This window comes from Typopeltis vanoorti, chromosome 8 (genome assembly GCF_054136105.1).
Source record: "Typopeltis vanoorti isolate ZY-2024b chromosome 8, IOZ_Tvanoo_1.0, whole genome shotgun sequence".
NCBI classification, from domain to species: Eukaryota; Metazoa; Arthropoda; class Arachnida; order Uropygi; family Thelyphonidae; genus Typopeltis; species Typopeltis vanoorti.
Genome location: NC_143556.1, coordinates 70,713,561 through 70,733,039, shown reverse-complemented (window position 1 = coordinate 70,733,039; position 19,479 = coordinate 70,713,561). Strand labels below are relative to the sequence as shown.

At 34.7% G+C, this 19,479-nt stretch overlaps 1 protein-coding gene across 1 annotated transcript in view; it reads left to right on the top strand.

The window, feature by feature from the left end:
* Pbgs (Porphobilinogen synthase) overlaps positions 1-19,479 on the top strand; it is a 79,504-nt gene that overhangs the window by 8,624 nt on the left and 51,401 nt on the right. Inside the window, exons 3-5 of the mRNA XM_090396747.1 lie at positions 10,443-10,578; positions 11,370-11,453; positions 16,376-16,520. Of these exons, the coding sequence (XP_090252873.1) occupies positions 10,443-10,578; positions 11,370-11,453; positions 16,376-16,520 (365 nt within the window). The remainder of the gene's footprint in view (positions 1-10,442; positions 10,579-11,369; positions 11,454-16,375; positions 16,521-19,479) is intronic.

Genomic DNA, 19,479 nt, shown 5'->3' with positions numbered 1-19,479 from the left:
AAAGATTGTAAAGATGATATAGGATGGGTTTTAAATTGTTACTTTGTATTGGTCATCTGTGCAGAAGTTGAGAAGAATGATGCCAAGAGGGGGGGGGGAGCAGCCTTATCTTTGGGTGATATTACAACAATTCCATCTGGACTGGATGGACAAAAGTTGCTCTCAGTGGCTTTGATAAGGGACCAGAAGATTGCTTAATTGCTATTTGAGCAAGAGACCAATTTTCTACAAGTGGCCCTTTCAAAGTCCAATTTGGCATGCAAGAGTGTGTCAAGGCAGAAAAAGTAAATAGCTGGTTTTGTAACCAAAACTTGTGAAAACCCAAGGTTTGTATAGTGATCTAGAGTGTACAGTGAAAAGAGGGGGAATGAAGGCCTTCATTTCAGAAACATTTCAATTATTTGGTTGGAGCATATGTTTGGACTAGAAGAGCAATAACAGTAATCAGCCCAAGGAAGTTATGGAAGAAATTACAAGTAATTCCATGTGGTGCCATTATAAAAGGTCATTAGCTGAAAGCAGTTGTGTGAAGAGTGTTCTGTAGGAAAGGAAACATGTAGATTGTTCTTTACCCAGAGGAGAGTCGAAGTGATTAGGGAAAAATAACTTGTGGATGCTGATGGTAGGGAGGTGACAGAAGCATAGTAGTTGAATTAATGACTGATCACTCTGTAAGTCTGTCATTCAGGTAGATAATGCAATGATTGATCTGACAAGGATTGATATTGAGAACAGAATAAGATTAAATGGAGTTGTTTAGGATATTATGAAATTTATAATTGCAATATGAATACAGCCATAGTATTAGATGGGATATCAGATCATGTGTACTAGTAACCAACATTACTGTAAGAACTGTTATTTGGAAAAGAAATGGAACTGGAAGAAGAATAGATAGCATCAGGGGCAGCTCATGCATAGGCACTGCGGAACTGCAGCATCCCCCAATTTTTCTCGATATATAAATATATTTATTAATTTATTTATATTTGCTTGTAATATTTAATTTTATCATCAACAATCCTATACGATTCTCTTATTTTGTATAAAAAATAATAAAAATCCATCTTGTAGCACTTAGGAGGGCGAAGGACGCTAGCAACACTGTGTTTACCACAGTGTCATATTGCTATGCGCGCAAGCATATGCATCTCATAGTGAGATGCGAGCTATTAGCATAATGCGGCACTGTCCATCACACAGTTCCACTGTTGTTTATGTGCAGTTTGCATCAGTAGTAGAGTGTTTGTAGTGCTTATCGTGTTTACTCCATCTCTTTAAATATTTGGATATTACAATAAAGACATAACATTTGTTATAATTTTTGTTTTAGAACATTATTGGGGTTATTGACAATTATGATCTCAGAAATGCAACCTCAGGAAATAAGTTCTGTGACAGTAGAATTTGTAGTTCACTTACAGTCATGGTAAGTGAACTACAAATTCTTCAACAGTCACACAAACACCAAGGAAAAAGTTATTGACCTTTTCGCTCGAAACAGAAGAAGAATAGATTTTATTTTTAAGTAATTTTGAATTATACTAAACTGAATAATTTTATTGATAATAAACAATATTTTTTCATGTTTAATTTTTTTAAAAATTTTTATCATAATTTTGATATTTTATCCAAACGCGTATACACTGTACTTACAGTGTGTATGTATGTATATTTTGAAAGTTGCAGCACCCCCACGATTTCAAGCCATGAGCCGTCACTGAGCATCATATTGACATAGTTGGTGCTAACAAAACAAAGAAAACAAAAACAGATGAGATTCCTCTAAATAACAAATACAGTGCTATTTATAGTATTCAGGAAATAATAATCAGGGAAAGGAAGTGGTGACTATAGTTCATTTTAGAAATTATGGACTTTACAACCATGTTATAAATAACTATTTTAATTTCCCGATGTTTCGACCTTCATATTAAGGTCATCATCTGGAGTATATACAAATATACAAGGAAAAGCTGAGTTACAGTTCACACAGTAAGCTAAAGAAACAATGATTTGTTCACCGGTTATTCTACTGGTATGACCTCTAGTGGAAAAAAAAATAGATAAAATTAATTATTTAGAAACTAATTTTTAATTTTATGTTGTTGTTTTTTTTTTCACTAGAATTCATGCCAGTAGAATAACTAGTGATCAAATCATTGTTTCTTTAGCTTGCTGTATGAAATATAATTCAGCTTGTCCTTGTATATTTGTATATATTCCAGATGATGACCTTAATATGAAGGTCGAAACATCGGGAAATTAAAATAGTTATTTATAACACGGTTGTAAAGTCCATAATTTTTAAAATGAATGCTGATCACCATGCAACACCAAAAGAAAGGATGGTGACTATGGTATTTAACACTAAACACAAGTATAAACTTGAATTAAAGTAGAGTTGATGAGGCAAACATCAAAATGGGAAATTGAACAGTGAGACTTTTTTTTTTTATGTTTGGCACATACACAGGAGGTTGATTGGTCAACCTATAGTACATTAGTACCATGTATGGTAGTGGGTTGGGAAAGGAAGAATTTGTTTACATTTGATTTGAATGACTTTAAATTGTATTCCTTGGGAAACACAGCAGGTGGGAGACTGTTTCACAGTGCAGCAGTTGCAGGGATTAGGGAAGAGGAAAAGAAACTTGTTCTGTTTGTTTCTAGGTGTACTGTGAAGGGATGTTGTGCAGCAGCTGCACATGTACCAATGAGCTTAGTACTGAGCAGAGGAATTATTTATGTTATTTCAGATGAACATTTCCCATGGAAATATTTGTAGAATATACATACGGCAGAGACCATACGTCTGTGTGAAAGTGAGGGGAGAGAGTTGGTAAGGAATGGATCATTGATAAGTCTAATTACTCTCCTCTGTATTGAGTTGAGTATTTTGAGAGAGCTTTTAGGGGCCCCACCCCATATATGAGAGCAGTATTCAATAGCTGGGTGGATTTGTGATTTGTATAATGTTAATAGCTGTTTGGGGGTGAAGTAACGTCTTGAGCAAAAGAGAAATCCTAGTTTTTTTGAGGCTGAGGATGCAATGGTTGTGATATGTTTATGTCAGGAGAGGTTTGATGTGAGGGTGATTCCAAGAAGCGAGATCTCAAACTGGCTGGAAATTTGGGTATCGTCAAAAAGGATACTGGGAAAAAAATGGTTATTTTTTATGGGAAATAGTACATTACTGGGTTTTATTGGCATTGAAATTTATGAGGTTATCCGAACCCCATTGTAGGATGGCTTGGAGATCGGAGTTGAGGGTGGTGGTGGTTGATGTTCTGTAGGTTGAGGTGAGTTGTATAGGGTAAGTCTTATCAAATGCAAGCGAGGAGCGTAGTGTGCTGTCGTCTGCAAAACTTTGTAGTGGATTGGAGGTCAACTGCAGTAGGTCATTGATATATAGCAGGAAGAGGGTTGGTGAGAGGACAGAACCTTGTGGGACCCCAGCATTAATTGAGTGGTGAGAGGGTAGGGAGCCGTCCACTATCACACACAGTGTGCGTCCAGACAGAAAGTTGGCAATCCAACTACAGAAGTCCTGGGTCAGACCGATTGTGCCAGATCCGGTCAAAGGCTTTGGAGATATCTAGTGCAACCACTTGAGATTTACCAAAAATTATTTGCACATTTGGTCCCACAGAATGTTCTGATAAAGTGGATAAGGTTTTTTTTGGCATGTCTTTTAATTTTCCTTACTCAATTGATGCTTAGTCTAAAACTGGACAAGATTGCATCCAAATTTTGTGTTAACAATAAAAAAAAATTAATTTCATTGATTTTTATTAATAAGGATCTGTTTTATCTTATATATAATTCTAACACTACACATAATATTGAATTTGGATTTAGAAAAAGTTAACCTTATTTCAGTTTTTATAGTTTAACAAAATTTTAACTAAAATATATAGTGGGCGTGATGATAATTTACTACTACAATTTTTATTATTCCAGTTTGTGTTACATATATATATAAACTTCATTTTAAAAATTTTTTTTAGGAATAAAATTTTATAAAAACTTATAATTCCTAAAGAATAATATTTATTATAGTGAACTAACACAAATGAGCAAGTCTTTTTCAGCAACAAAATAAACTTTTCATAATTCTTGAGGATATCTTTCAAGCAAAGTAAATTATTATCATTATTACTATCATATTTTGTAAATATGCTTTACTATGGTCAGACACTTCATGATAGTTCTTGATTTCATCATGCACCTCGTTCCTAAGTATTGCTGAACAGTTTAGAGTAAGCCTATTTGATAGACTAGTCTTCTTTGAGTCTCCAACTATGAGGGCTTCCCAAAGCTTAGAACTGGAGAATTTTTTTTGTCATTAGAGAAGGTAGTGGTATAAAGGAAAAGGTGGTGTTTTGCAGAGATATAAACAGAAGAGTAATAAATGAATACTGGACATGTAAAAATGTGTTAGTAAACTTTTGAGAAAAGAGCTATGCAATTGTAAGTATCTGCTGGTTTTCTGTTCAGGATATGGACCCATCATAACTAACACCATATTTCAACATAAAGTTGTGCACAAATTCACATGGAGAGAAGACAAGAAATAAGTCTCATTTACTATATGTTATTGTTGATAACAATATCTTCATGTTAGTTCATCAAGACAAAAGAGTACACAAAGGATTTGGAATAGGAAAGTGTGTAAGAAAGCTTCATATTAAATGCCGAATGAATATTTAGGTCTTAAATAATATTCAAGACCTAAGAGTTTGTAGACAAAAACCACACCTTGGATTCAGCAGACTAAGAAGAAAACATTGATTGATTCAGCCATATTGAAGTTGTCTGCAGGGATAGAATAATCAGAACTCAGGTGGACTCAGGAAGTTAAAGGGATAGTCATGGAAAAGAAGAAAGCATGTCAGAAGTTCTTAGCAAGTAAATTAGCATATGCTCTGAGAGAGTACAGAAAAAAAATGTAAGAAAGCAAGCTACTGTAGAAAAGTAGCTAAATAGATGTCATGAAACACTTTGATAAGTATATAGAAGATGATAAATGTCAGGAATATGGCAAAATGTTCTGGAGGCTATTGAAAACATTTTGAAATGGTGGAAATAGTTTCTTTCTTTCTTAACCTCCTCTTCTACATTTTATGGTGTCAAGGTTTTTTATTCTTGCAACCATAACTGTCTCGAGGATAAGTTGGTTGACCCTGTGCCTCCTGATGTGTCCTGTGTTTGTGGATGTGTGTTCATGGGGCCGGTTTGCCTGTTCTGAGGGATGAAAATCCCAGGTTTCCAGGTGAAACCCCCCCCTACCTCCCTATAAGATTGACTAACTACTTTTGTCAAAAGAGACCAGATCAACGTTCCTCATGTTGCTGATGGGAATTGAACCCAGGTCTTTCTGACCAAAGGGCTTTGTCTATAATGACTGAGCTATGGAGGCTCCAGACGAAGTAGTAATAGTGTAAAAGGAATTGGGGTTGATAAAGGTGATATAAAACCTAAAAATAAAGGTTTTAGATCACTGGAATACTTACTTTGAAAATAATGCTAAATGGAACAAACAAAGTTACATAAAAGTGGTAGAAAATATTCAAGAGGAATGTAATCAAGAGTGTTTCAGGTAAGATTTATGCATGCATACTTGAGAAAAGTCTAAGAAAAATTGTAGGAGGAGGAGGAGATCTCCACATAGCCAACCTTTTAAGGGATGCAAAGAACTGATCAGTGCTTCTGACCTAATGCCCAATCCTCACCATCTCATGGTGCACCCCATTAACTTAAACCAGGGGTGGGGAACCCCTCACCCGCGAGTCTATTTCAATTCGCCCCTTTGCTGAAGTACACGTATGTACATCAGCACACTATATATAAGAGTTAAAATTTGCCAGTCGCCCACGGAAGTTTTTAAATTAGCAATTTTCGCCCTTGATACTAAAAAGGTTCCCCACCCCTGGCTTAAACCATAGTGCATAATGATGATATAAAAATACGATATAACAGAATTTCATGCCACTGGGGCATTATTCGGTTATACAAAGTGCCCATTGTTTTTGTCAGAGAACCCAGGTGAACAGCAAAAAGTCAGCTACTGGAACAAATCCCGGATCAACATCTCAACTCAACATCAACAGAGTTCAAGATTGGTACTATTAACATAAGAAGACTCATTGGGAAAGAAATGGAACTTGGATAAGTTCCATTTCTTTTTAAGCAATAAATACAAAATGTTATATTCAGGCAAAAATGTTTGGTGGGGGAAGGAGGAGTAGCTATAGTATTCAACACTAAATATGAGGATAATCTTCTGGAATGGGAATGGCATGCAATATCCAGTAGAGTGATGTGGGCAAACATTAGAATGGAGTTCTGGACAATGAGACATATTTGTGCCTATGATTCCACAGAAGATTCTATTAAGGAAGAAGTGAAGGAATTTTTTGAGGCACTAGAGAAAGCAACTGACACAGTGTAAAAAGGAAAAGATGGTCCTTGGAAACATAGAGCAGAGTAGGAAATGATTTCCAGACATAGAAATGTTTTGGGAAAATAATAGTAAGTAGCCGTTGGATTTTGCTCAGGGAATAGTCTAGTTATTACTAACCCTATGCTCCAACATAAAAATGTGCACAAATTAACGTGGATAAAAGGCGCAAGAAATGAGTCGCGTTGACTTTTATTTCCCACTGGTTCAGGATACTAGTATACAGAGGATTTGAAATTGGAAGTGATCACCATTTAGTCTTGAGCAGGATAAAATTGAATTTTATATTGAAAAGAGGAGTATGTAAGAACATTTTAAAACAAATCAAAGTCAAACAGCTTTTAGATGTGAACTGTAGACTGAAATACACAAACATCACTCAATAAAAAATGAAACATTTTGAAAACAGGAATTAAACCTTGGAGATTCAATGACAAACCCTGAAAAAAACAGATTCACACAGAGAATCATGTGATGAGGTTGTCTGCAAGGATAGAAAAATCATACCTACATGGAGAACATATAGAAAAAGTGAAACATTTCAGCTACCTAGGCACAATTTTTAGTAAAAATGGCAAATTAAATTTGGGAATAGACAACAGAATTAGCAAAGTTGGTATGGTAGGAAGTCAACTGAATTAATTTATACAGAATAAGAGAATCCGCATGGTTAAGGAGTGGCTATGCACTTTGCAACCATATGCCTGGGAAAGATGTGGCCTAGGTTCAATTCCTGTCACTGACATGAGGAGCTTAGGATCTTTCTCAGACATAGCCAAGTTAGCTGGTCTTGGGCATGGACTGCAGGGTCCCCCCCCCCCCCAGTTTATCTGTGATTTTTTGGGGTTTCATCTGGAAATTATTTCTCTATAACAGGTTTTCCTTTCTATAAAAGGGAAAAAACCTCTATTTCAGAAGAAATAGGTTATAAGGATCAGATTTTCTCTTTAAAAACAGTATTTGAGAAAAAATGGGAAAATTTGTTTTGTAGTTTTGGAAAAGGCATTATGACAAGGAGCTAAGAGAAAAATTGTTGCAATGATACAATTATATTGTGTGAATGGAACATTTGTATCAAGCATTACATAGCAGGTAGAATTGAAAAAAATGCAGTAGATGGCTTGATGTAAAATCAGCTGTGAGATGAGTGTGCACATTATCTCCACTTACTCATATATAAGGATCACAAATGAAAAATAGCATTAAACCTGATATCAGAATTGGAGATCTCAATTTCAGCTCTACATCTTTGTGTAGGTGTTGTACTCCTAAATAAATGCAGTAAAAGCTTAACAGGATTCTCTAACTAAATTGAATACCTGCTGTAATAAATTTTGGTAAGAAAATCAGCAATAAAATTACAAACTATGAAAATAGGCCCAAACGTTGAAAACATCAATTGCATCCTTAAAAGAGAACCTATAGAACACATAGCAGGTAGGATAAAATTGATGTTTTTATGTTTGGGCCTATTTTCATAGTTTGTAATTTTATTGCTGATTTTCTATTTAGGTACAATTTTTAGTAGATGGCAAATTATATATGGAAATAGGCAATAGAATTAGGAAAGCTGGTTTGGTGGAGGGGGTTAGCTGAATAAATTTTTATTGAATAGGAGAAAAATTTAGTCAAAACACTACAGAAGTTATATACAGAATGGTGTTCAAATCTTTTAACTTGCTGATCTGAGAACTGGGTTAGAAATAAAACAGTTAATGAAAGCATAGAGACCACAAATATAAAAATGCTGAGAAAAATTAGTGGACTGAACAGATTGCATCACTGGCAGAATCATTAAAGATGTTATGAAGCTGGTGAGTGGAAAGAGGATGAAATAGTTCCATTATACAAAGGAGATTCTAAGACTGAGGGTTCAAATTATAGACCAATTGATATCGCAGGAGTTAAAAGCAGAATTTAGATATGGGTAGATAGGAATACTATAAACTGTAGGACTTTGTGATGATGAATTCTTTGTTTTCATAATTTACTCACTTTGTGCAATAAAGTGACAGTTGAGTTTGATGAGGGAAATAGCTAAACCATGATATGGCTAGATTTTGCAAAGCCATTCAAAGAATACTGCATGGAATCCTGTTATGTAAGGTGGAGTAAATAGAGATTGATATGAAGCTGGTGTCATGGATTAAGAGAGTGGTTGACCTCAGAGTGAATGAAGTTGAATCAGCAGGAAGGCAGGTGAACATTCGGTGCAACAGGAATCTTTATTTGGACTGCTGCTATTCAATTCATATATTAAAATGATTTGAGTTGGAATATCCAGTTGTTTTGTGTTGCTAAACTGGAGAGGGAAGTAAATTAATAAAGATGATGTAGAGGTCCTGCAAGATGATTTCTATTGATTAATACTATGGACAGAGGATAATGGTAGCCAGTTTAATGTGGAAAAGTGTATGGTTATGCCTTCTAGGCTGAAGAATGTGAAACGTGTATTATATTGATGAGGCTAAGAATTTGGAGATGATGGATAGGGAGTTCAGGAAACGACAAAATAGGTTAAAAGATCACTTGGATGTTCAGAAGTATACTGACAAGCATGGATAAAGTTTTTTCTCTTTATAAGGCTTTGATGTGAACCACATCTTGACTACCATGCACAGATTTGGTTGCCTCAGTTTCTTGGAAATGCAGAATTGGTGGAGAGAATTCAGAATCATGTCACCAATTTAGTGACTGGTCCCATGAATTTCTCTCTCCCTCAGTTAGAGGGAAATATGGTAAAAACATAAGTTACTTAAAGGTTTTATAAAGTAGAAGCCGAAGAATTTTCTTCAGCTTCTACTAAAGAGATTCTTTTCTCCAGGGATCACCCCTGGAGATTATGTAATGGTGTGTTAGCATGGGCATGATGATTCAATTTTTTGTGTGGAGAATGGTGACTGAGTGGAATGAATTGCCAGAGAGTGGTTGAGGATGCTTTGTTGGCAAATTGATTTAAGAAGAGGTATGATGGACATTATGAGTAGTGTGAGCCTCCATGGAGAGGTCTGTGTACTAATAACATAAAGATTGTACTATATACAATTCTCTACCTAAACAGTTCCAAGTTTACTTTTAACTAGGCTTGATGTCAGTAAAATACTTCATTATTTACTGGATTCTTGTATTGACTTTTGGTGTGGTTGTGAAGTAAATATTTGTTTTATTTCATTATTTCCTGAGTTTTTTAAAATATATATATTACACTTTTCTAAATGCTTTTTTCTGTTGAAATACAATACAAATATCAGTAATCCTAATTTTTAGATTAATGAATTTAATGAAAGGAGTAATTTATCTATAAATGACTTGTCTTACAATTCAAGGAAATGAGCCTATTAATCTAATGAATATAAATTACTCTTCTACAGGGTTCTTTCTGTCTCAGCTCAGTGAAAAAAATGTTTTTTTTCAGTGAATTTCCCCCCCCCCCCCAACTATCTCAACCCATTTCCATTTATCTGAAAATGCAATTAATTGCATGATTGTTAAGTGGCCAAGCCATTGATGGCAATTTACATTTTTGTATTCAGTATAAGAGAGGTAGATAAAATTTAGTTCATCACCAGGTCGCAAATACAAAGTTTTTCTCTAAGAAGAAACTTTGTATAATAAATTGAGAATAATTTTATTCTTTGTATACAATTGAGATAATTTATGCTAATTGTGTCAAAGATTAAAAATCATAAGTAGCAATGATCATCATATCTCTGATCATCTACTAAACCAAGGTAGATTATCAGAAGGCCAGTAGTCTGGAGTAGATATTTGTTGGGAACAGACCAATAAAGATTGATCTGTCCCCAACATGCAATTTAGTGTATTATTATATAATTTATTAATTTGGTATATTATGGCAAGCCAGTATAACTAAAAGGTGTATAAAGTAGAATATTTGATTTAAATCGAATTAGTACATGATATTTATGTTTAGTTTCATTACTAACCAGGTTTGTTTTTGTTTTATTTTTTTTTCAAGGATGAAAAAGCTAGCAGTGTAGATAATCCTAACACACCAGTAATACTAGCAATTAAAAAGATAAAGGAAGCATTTCCGAATTTGCTGATTGCTTGTGATGTGTGCCTTTGTGCATATACTAATCATGGACATTGTGGTATGTAATATTTGATATTATAATACTATTCACAGACTAAATTATTAAATTAGTTATTAACTGTCTCCAACTACAACGGATCTCAACTACCATCATCTACACCAATGCCATCTACTGCCCACCACTATTACTAGTATTTTCACTGACAATCACAAACATCCATGCCCTTGCATGGGATTTGAATCCACAGCCTTTTTGCTGGAGAGCAGATACTCTAACCACTCAGACAACCAGACCGACTAAATAAAATAATATCTTTTACGTTTTTGAAGTTAAAATATTTTTTAATGAAAAAATTGGAAATTTTAACAAGTTTTTTGAATAATCTGGGAGGGCATTTGTCTTGTATGCAGAAATTTGGAATGGACTGTGTGTATTGGAGGAGAACATGGACTATAGCTTTTCTTTCAGCCAAGTGGAATTTTAATAGGGGTCTGGTCTGCAGCACACTGATCTTATCATTTTTTATTTACTGTAAAAAATTTCTCAAAACATGACAGATAAGAAAAAACAATGTTACAATGCGATTATATAAAGTTATTAAACCAGATGGTAACTAAGGATATGAGAGTTGGAACAGTTCAGCCAAAATTCAAAAGTAGAATTCAACCTTGTTTAAAAGGTAGGTTGGTAGAAAGCCAGATGTCATGCAATTCATTGTATATGGATGTATTATATAACAGGTTGAATTTTAAATCTCTGTCTCTCTGGTAAATCAGATTGGTCATATATGATAAGATTAAAGTTTCAGTGAAAACAGTGCATTAAAACATTTTTTCTTACTACAATAGGCATTCTAAATCCAGATGGAAGTATTAACAATGAAGCCAGCATTCATCGTCTAGCAGAAGCTGCCGTGGCATATGCAAAAGCAGGTAAGTGCTGGTCAACTTAAAATGTATGTTAATAGTTTAGTCAGCCTTAGTGAAGTATTTTATGTATATTTATTAGAAAATATCATGCGGTATAAACTAAGTCCTAGAAATTTCCTCTTTCCACTGAGTAGTTGTAAAGTATTGTATATACTTCTGAAAAGAAATATTTTTATTTTCATCAATGTTTATACCAGTATTTGCATGTAAACTATCTTCATGACTAATCTTTCTGACTGATTTTGCACATATAGAGAGTAATTTGACTTCCCATTGAGCTGTTGTATCCCGTAATACATAGCACACATGCTCAATTCACAGGGCATGCATATAATCTATACATTATAATTAGTCAGTCAGTTCCTAGACTGGTTTGACCTTTTTGAGGTTTCATCAGCTAACCTCCACAGGTTTAGCTCTCACTGATGAGGCCTCAATAAATGTTGAAACCAGTCTAGGAAGGCTCTCATTGTAATGTAATGGCATACATCGTGCCCTGTAAGTGCGAGTTAGTTTGTATACAACTTGTTTCTGCTAAGGTAAAATATGGATCAAAACAAGAATATAAATTCTTGTGAAGTATAACAAACTGAAAAGAGAAATGTAAAAAATTTGTTCCAAAGCATGTACAATTGTGTAGTGAACGTGAAACAAAATGTATATTTCTTGATAGCTTGTTTAGTATAAAAAAAAGCATAAGTATACTAGTAAGGGAACTTTGAGAAATGACTGCTATAGACAGACATATGATACGATATATCAATTTTTAAGCAAAACTAAATATTACAATTGCTTTTCCAAAATTGCACATTGTAAATGACTATAAATTAATAAATAATTAAAGAAATTATATTCTTGGTTATCCTTTATCCAAGTGTAAGCAAACAAAGTTTGCACACAAAGTAACTTCATGACTGGGCTACAAAGCTTAAATTACGATTAACTTAGAAGAAACTTTAGTCCCATAGTGTTAGTTACTGAATGAGTGGAAAAACAGCAATGCATGGGAATTTTTGAAAAAGTGCCTAAATGAAGTGGTATCTGAATGTATCCCTAGTGTTTTAAAAATAAATAGGTTGCGAGTGAAAGAATGTGCAACCTTATTAAGCAAGAGATCCACAACAACAAGAAGAGGATGCGCAAAGAATATTGTGAGAATAAGAGTGAGAGGAGTTCTGAAAGATATAAAGCTCAGGCTAGTAAAGTAATGAGTATTGTGCAGAAAGCTAAATTGGGGTATGATAAAAAACTGGGCAAAAGGCAATCCAAAAGAATTTTATTGTAATGCTGCAAGCAGAAGAAAGAAAAACTTTATTGAATGCAGATGGTACTCTAGTGTTGGAAGCTAATGAGATTGTTCAATTAATGAGTGCTTACTTTGCTAAGGTATATCAACCCGGTGTATGTAACAAGGTGCACGGTCCTACTACTACTACTACTACTACTACATTAAATGGAGTTAGAGGTTCATGAAAATGAGGTTGAAGAACTGTTGCATTACTAGGTAAGAATTTGTCAATAGGGACAGATGAAATATCAGCCTGTTTGCTAAAGGAATGTTCAGCCAAATTGGTTAGGCCTTTCACATGTTTGTATAACTTGAGTCTTAGCTCAGGAATGATACCACAGGAATGGAAGGAATATATGATAGTTCCATTTGTACAAGGGTGATGTATAAACTGATGTCTAACTACTGACCTATCAGTATCTCTGGTGTGGTAGTGAAGATTTTAGAGAAGTTGGTAAGAACTCACATACAGAAATGGGTAGACAAGCTATGGTCTGCAAGGAGCAGCATGGGTTTACTAAAAGGTCATGTGAGGTGAATAAAAGGAATGGATACACTGAATAAGGTTGAATTTTTCTATGACATTTGATAGGATACCACATGAAAGGCTGTTGCATAAACTGGAGAATATGGGATTGGAATATAAACTCTTGACTTGGATCAGGGAATGGTTGACGGACAGATTTCAAAAAGTGGTATACAGTGGATGTGAATCTGCCAGATTTAAGGTGACTAGTGGTGTATCTCGGTTTCACTCCTTGGCCCATTATTGTTCAATCTATACATTAATTACATCATGCAGGATCTAACATCAGGTGTGCAATTGTTTGCTGATAATGCAAAGATAGGCAGGGCAATCAGGGATGCTACTGATATTTAGCACTTTCAAAATGTTTTGAAGAGGCTGGAAATTTGGCTAACAAAAAATGGTTGTCAGTTTAATGTTTAGTAAGTGTAAAATTGTGCACTTTGGTATGATGAGATTTCCAGTGGCATATTACATTAGCAGGTTTATGCTACAAGAAACTGAGGAGGCAAGGGATCTTAGCATATTGGCGGATAGGAATTTGAAGTTCAGAGGTCACATAGTAAAAGTTGCAAATACAACTCGGAGGATAATTGTGATGTTGAAGCGAATCTTGACATGTAAGGATAAGTAAGTTATTTTACCTCTTTATAAGGCTTTGATTAGACCACACCTGGATTTATTGTGTGTAGATTTGGCCTCCTGGATTCCAAGGGGATTAAGAAACTATGGAAAGGGTGCAAAGAAGAGTTACAAAAATTATAACCGGATTATGGGATTTAGATTATGAGGACAGATTGAGAGTATGTGGATTACCGACTCTGGTTAACAGGAGAAAGAGGGGTGATATGATAGAGGCCTATAAACTTTTGAGTGGGTGTTATAGGATATCATCTGAAATTTTTTGTTATATGGAAGGCAGGGAGAGAAAACAGGGGCATCCATGTAAGTTAAGTTTGTTCACAGTCAAGAAAGAGGTAAGAGTTAGGTTTTTCTCTCACAGAGCAGTGAATGAGTGGAATAATTTTTTTGGAATAGTCCCTTGATGAGTCCTTGACTCCCTGGAGGTCTCAGATAATAATAATTCCTTTATTCCAGTGTAAGCAAACAAAGTTTACAAGTGAAGTAACTTCATGACTGGGCTGAAACTACGCTGAAAGGATGAAATCAAGAATATAATTTCTTGGCATCTTTAATTTATAGTATAACCAAAAGTGTAAAAGCTTCATCTGTCTCTAATCCATATTATTTTAGTAATAAGGTGTAACACCTTTGACTACTTGCATATTGAAAATATATGATTTCTCCATTACTTCAAATTTGGTATCTCTTCTGGGTCTGGTTCCCACTGATGAGACCTCAATAAAGGTTGAAACCAGTCTGAGCAGTGGCCCTTCCCATAATGCATAGCATTATAAGGTGATGCATAAGGAAAAAAATCTAGAACAAAAATATTGAAGCAACTGATATAACCACAAAAAAGAACATATCTTAAAACCCTTTAACCCCCACGTTTCATCAAATTGTAATAATTTGTTCTTGTAGGATATATAAGACAGCATGTCAGAGGTTTTTTGAAGAAATTCGAAGACGCAGAGATGTAGGCTGTCATCAAGTTTTTCATGCTGCAAGAAAAGTCTGCAACTGAGATTCATCAAACTTTGTGTGAGATTTAGGGGACTGTGCCCTAGCATATCCAACAGTTGTCAGATGGGTGGCCAAATTTTAAAGTGGGCATTCTGAGCCAACAGATGCCCCCCCCCCCCCAAGTAAGGAAGATTTCTTCCACAGTGGTCACAATCCTTGATAATAGAAGAGTACCAGTCAAAAAAACATTGCAAAGATGCTGGTAATATCCAGGGAATGAGTTGGTGTCATTATCCACCAACATCTGGGCATGCAGAAGCTCTCAATGAAGTAGGTCCTCAAATGTTTGAATTTCTGACCAAAGAGAGAATGTGTGCTGTTATCTCAAGGGATTTTGGATCATTTTGAGAAATCGGGTGCAAATTTTTTGTGTCATATTGTGACTGTTGATTAAACATGGCTTCATCACTATGATCCAGAGACCAAACAACAGTCAGTGGAGTGGAGACAAAGGTTCTCCAATGCTAAAGAAGTTCCGAACCCAAAAGTCAGCAGAAAAGGTTCTTGGCATTGCCTTTTGGGATATGGATGGTGTAATTCTCATCAAGTACTTCAAAAAAAAAAAAAAAAAGGGTAACTGTTACAGCAGCAGTTTATTCAATACTTCTGAAGGAAAAACACCAGGAAACTGAGCAGAGGCATGTTGCTTTTGCAGGGCACTTGAAAGGAACAAAATTTACCACAGATGATGAAATCATATCTGCAGCTGAGGACTAGTTTGTGCAACAAGGGAAAGACGTTTTTTTTCTCAGAGGATTGCAAAATCTGCTTTTGCACCTGCTCACACTGCTCATGAAACCCAACAAACAATACATAATTTAGGCTTTCAATGTCTGCCTCACCCACCCTATTTGCCAGACCTTACCCCTTGACTATTTCCTATTCCCAAATTTAATGAAACACTTGAAAGGAACAAAATTTACCTACAGATGATGAAATTATATCTGCAGCTGAGGACTAGTTTGTGCCACTAGGGAAAGACTTTTTTTCTCAGAGGATTGCAAATGGTGCAGCAATGTTATAGCAACTGTATAACACTTTGTGGGGAATGTGTAGAATAATGTGTAAGCTACATGGTTCTACCTCAATTTCTTCATGGTAATTATCACAACTTTTCAGCACATCCTCGTATATTATCTAGCTTGGTTGGTCAAGTGAATAATGCATCTGCTCTCTCATAAATAAGTCCTAAGATTCAAATCCCACTGCCATGGTGTTTGGGAATGTCTTTAAGTGGTAGCTAAATTTCATTGCCTGATGAGACTTCCTGATATGAGAGACTTGAAAACATTTTGTCTCTAGAGTAGTGCTTCAAGCTTCCAGATTATTATTCCTTACATATGATAGAGGATTACAACCTTTTGCTGGTGAGATTCATGTAAAAATGCATTGTACAGAGTAAAATTTTAACCCCCCCCCTCTCAAAAAAAAAAAAAAATTAATGAAAGATGTTTTGCCCTTTAGGTTGTCATGTAGTAGCTCCTTCAGATATGATGGATGGAAGAGTTGGTGCTATTAAGGAAGCTTTGAAGAAACATGGCTTAAGTTCCAGTGTATCCATCCTAAGCTATGCAGCAAAATTTGCCTCAAAATTTTATGGTCCTTTCAGGTAATAATAATTCATTACATAATGAAATTTGAAAGAAAAAAAATTCATTTTTTTTTTTTTTATATAACCGACCACTATATACTACATAAGATGACAGAAAAATTGCATTTAATAGGTCCGAGATTTTGATACAAACTATTAATACACACATGTTCATAAGATAGTAATTTTATTACCACAAATATTTCAACCATAAACTAACTGGTCATCATCAGTGTATCCGCATAATCGCAAGGTGAAGCTAAGACAATGTTAATCCTATTTACAGAGCTGAGCCACGTACCAGATGCCACCTAGTGAGTGGTTATAATAAAATAGGATTAACAAATAGGATCTGTAAATAGAATTAACATTTTTTGTTACTCACTTTGTGATTATGCTGATGCACTGATGATGACCTGTTAGTTTTTGGTTGAAATATTTTCAATAATAAAATTACTATATTCTTGTGAATATGTGTGTATAATAAATGTTATCATGGCACAAGTTCTATTAAAATTTTTGTGAGATTTTGCCACTTGTGACTTTCCTAACAAAGGGACATTGATTATCTCTGAGAACAGAAGAAACTGAACCCTGCCTAAAAGATCCAGTTGGAAATAACTAAAGCTAGTTTTTCCATATTTGACAGTTTTTGTCACATATAAACAAACTAACCTGTAAACATAGTGCAGACATGGAAAATGTTAATTTATAAAAGCCAATTTATTTGCTTATTTGAATGAGAACTCAGAAATAAACCATAAAATAAGTCTATGTGGTAAGTCCATATAGATAAAATATTTATCTATGTAGACTTATCATATTTGTGGGAGATGTTTCAAGATATTGATACTTGGAAAATCATTAACGAGTGCTCAGGTTATTGGGTGTAGTTAACTTCAATATTATTTGTAAGCTGATGTGAACACATTGCTGAAATAATTAACAATGAACAGTCAAAGAAAAATTTCAGCAAATCATCCTAAGTTAGAATTGTGAGTGTACATGAAAGTTAATTATTAACAAAACTCTTAATATTATCCATAAATAAATTTATTTTTGAAGATAAATTTTTAATCTCAGCCTAACCTTGTGCAACTATATCTATCATCTATCTATCTATCTAATCTTATCTGTCTAATCTATACGAATTTTAGTCTTCTTTCTAGTTTTTGAAACAACATGGAAATAATTTTCTATTGGTGTTTAAAAGGACTTGTCATATTGTTCTGGATATCACTTATGGATTAAAGTATAAGTTTTCAAGGTTCTTTTTGATTTTAGGAAATAAAAATAATTCAAATAGGATCAGGCTGTAATTATGGCAGATATTGCAGATCTGCAACAAAATAATGCTTATAATTGGCCTGAAATGACATGTCAAACATGCTGTCGTGATCCATATGGTTCTCTGTTTGAGGGTACAATAGTAAAGCAGGCCAGCCACTACATATTATTATAACAGAAAGAATGAACCTGGTATTAACACATCAGGAGGATTCCTGACCATTTGGTACCTAATCTGCTATCATATTGCACATGAAAGAAGTCCAAATGGACTTCTCTCTGTATGGGAGATATTGCACTGCATTGCCTTGTTAATTCTTCTCCCCAGCATGACAAAAAAAAAAAAATTAACAATGCAGCAATAATAATGCAGATGAAAACTATCTTCTACAAAAAAAAAAAATGCACTTCTGCATCAGCCTTACTGATATTCATAGCCTGAACACCAAACATAATACAGACCTCTCTACCAGACTTTCTATCACTAAACTGAACCTCATCTTACATCCATGACCACTGTTCAACTCACTTGTCTCAACTACACTCTGTATGGTATTTCCCCACTATCAAGGGGATTACTTGTCCATTTTAGCATCCAGTGACTGAGAATGCCAAACCAAACCTAGAATCCTATGATTTTCTAGTTTAACTATCACAAAGAATGAGGCCATTTGTGCTGACTTTTAATGTTCACAACTTCAACTGACTTCCCTCCCTTTTCCAGTTCTACTTACAAGCCTGGAAGAAGCACTGAAGTATTTGCTGTTTAGCTACAACCTAATACAAATTGCCTATTCCCCTCCCCCACTAGAAACATTGTAAAAAGTTTTTTTAACTTGGTTTTAAATTAAATTTGCCAGGGTGACCTAGTTAGGTTGATGCAAAAAATCTCTGAGTGCTTTTTCAGCTGAAGACAGTCTCGCACATAGATGGCAAGGTTTTCTTCCTTACAGAATTTTCATTCCATGAAACAGACAGCCCAACCAACGGTTGTATTAACCGTTAACAAATATAATGTACTGGTCATAATTGCCTTAGTTGTTTTGTGTGTAATTCAAACAAATCTAACCAAAAATGAGTGAAATTATCACATTTCAGAATGATGTTGAATTATTATTATTACCTAATACCTCCAGGGAGTCCAAAGACTCGTCAAGGGAGGGCACCTGCTCTACAACTCTCCGTCTCCATCCTGCCACCAACTGCAACTACCTTCGCCATCTACCGCCGACCACCACCACTAGTATTTTCACAGACAATCAGAAACATCCATGCCCACGGCAAGATTCGAACCTGCAACCTTTTGGCTGGAGAGCAGATACGCTAACCTCTCGGCCAACCAGGCCGGCAAAGGCCTGGTTGGCCGAGAGGTTGAAGTTTAGAAGACGTTGCAAAATTACAGTGATTAAATTTATTGCAGTTTTATTGGAAATTGTAATTAATATTAATTAGTATCAATTACAATTATTATACAGTTGATATTAACTAATATTCTTAATTTCATTATATTGCAATAATTAAAACATTGACTGGCAGAAATAGGTTAATTTCCATTATATAAACTTGATATACTTTTTTTTTTCATTTTGCACAAATTATTTTTTACTAAATAATTTAAGGAAATTGCAATGTCAACTAGGATATACGTTAAAATAAATTTTAATATACTTCAATATTTCGGGCAATGTCA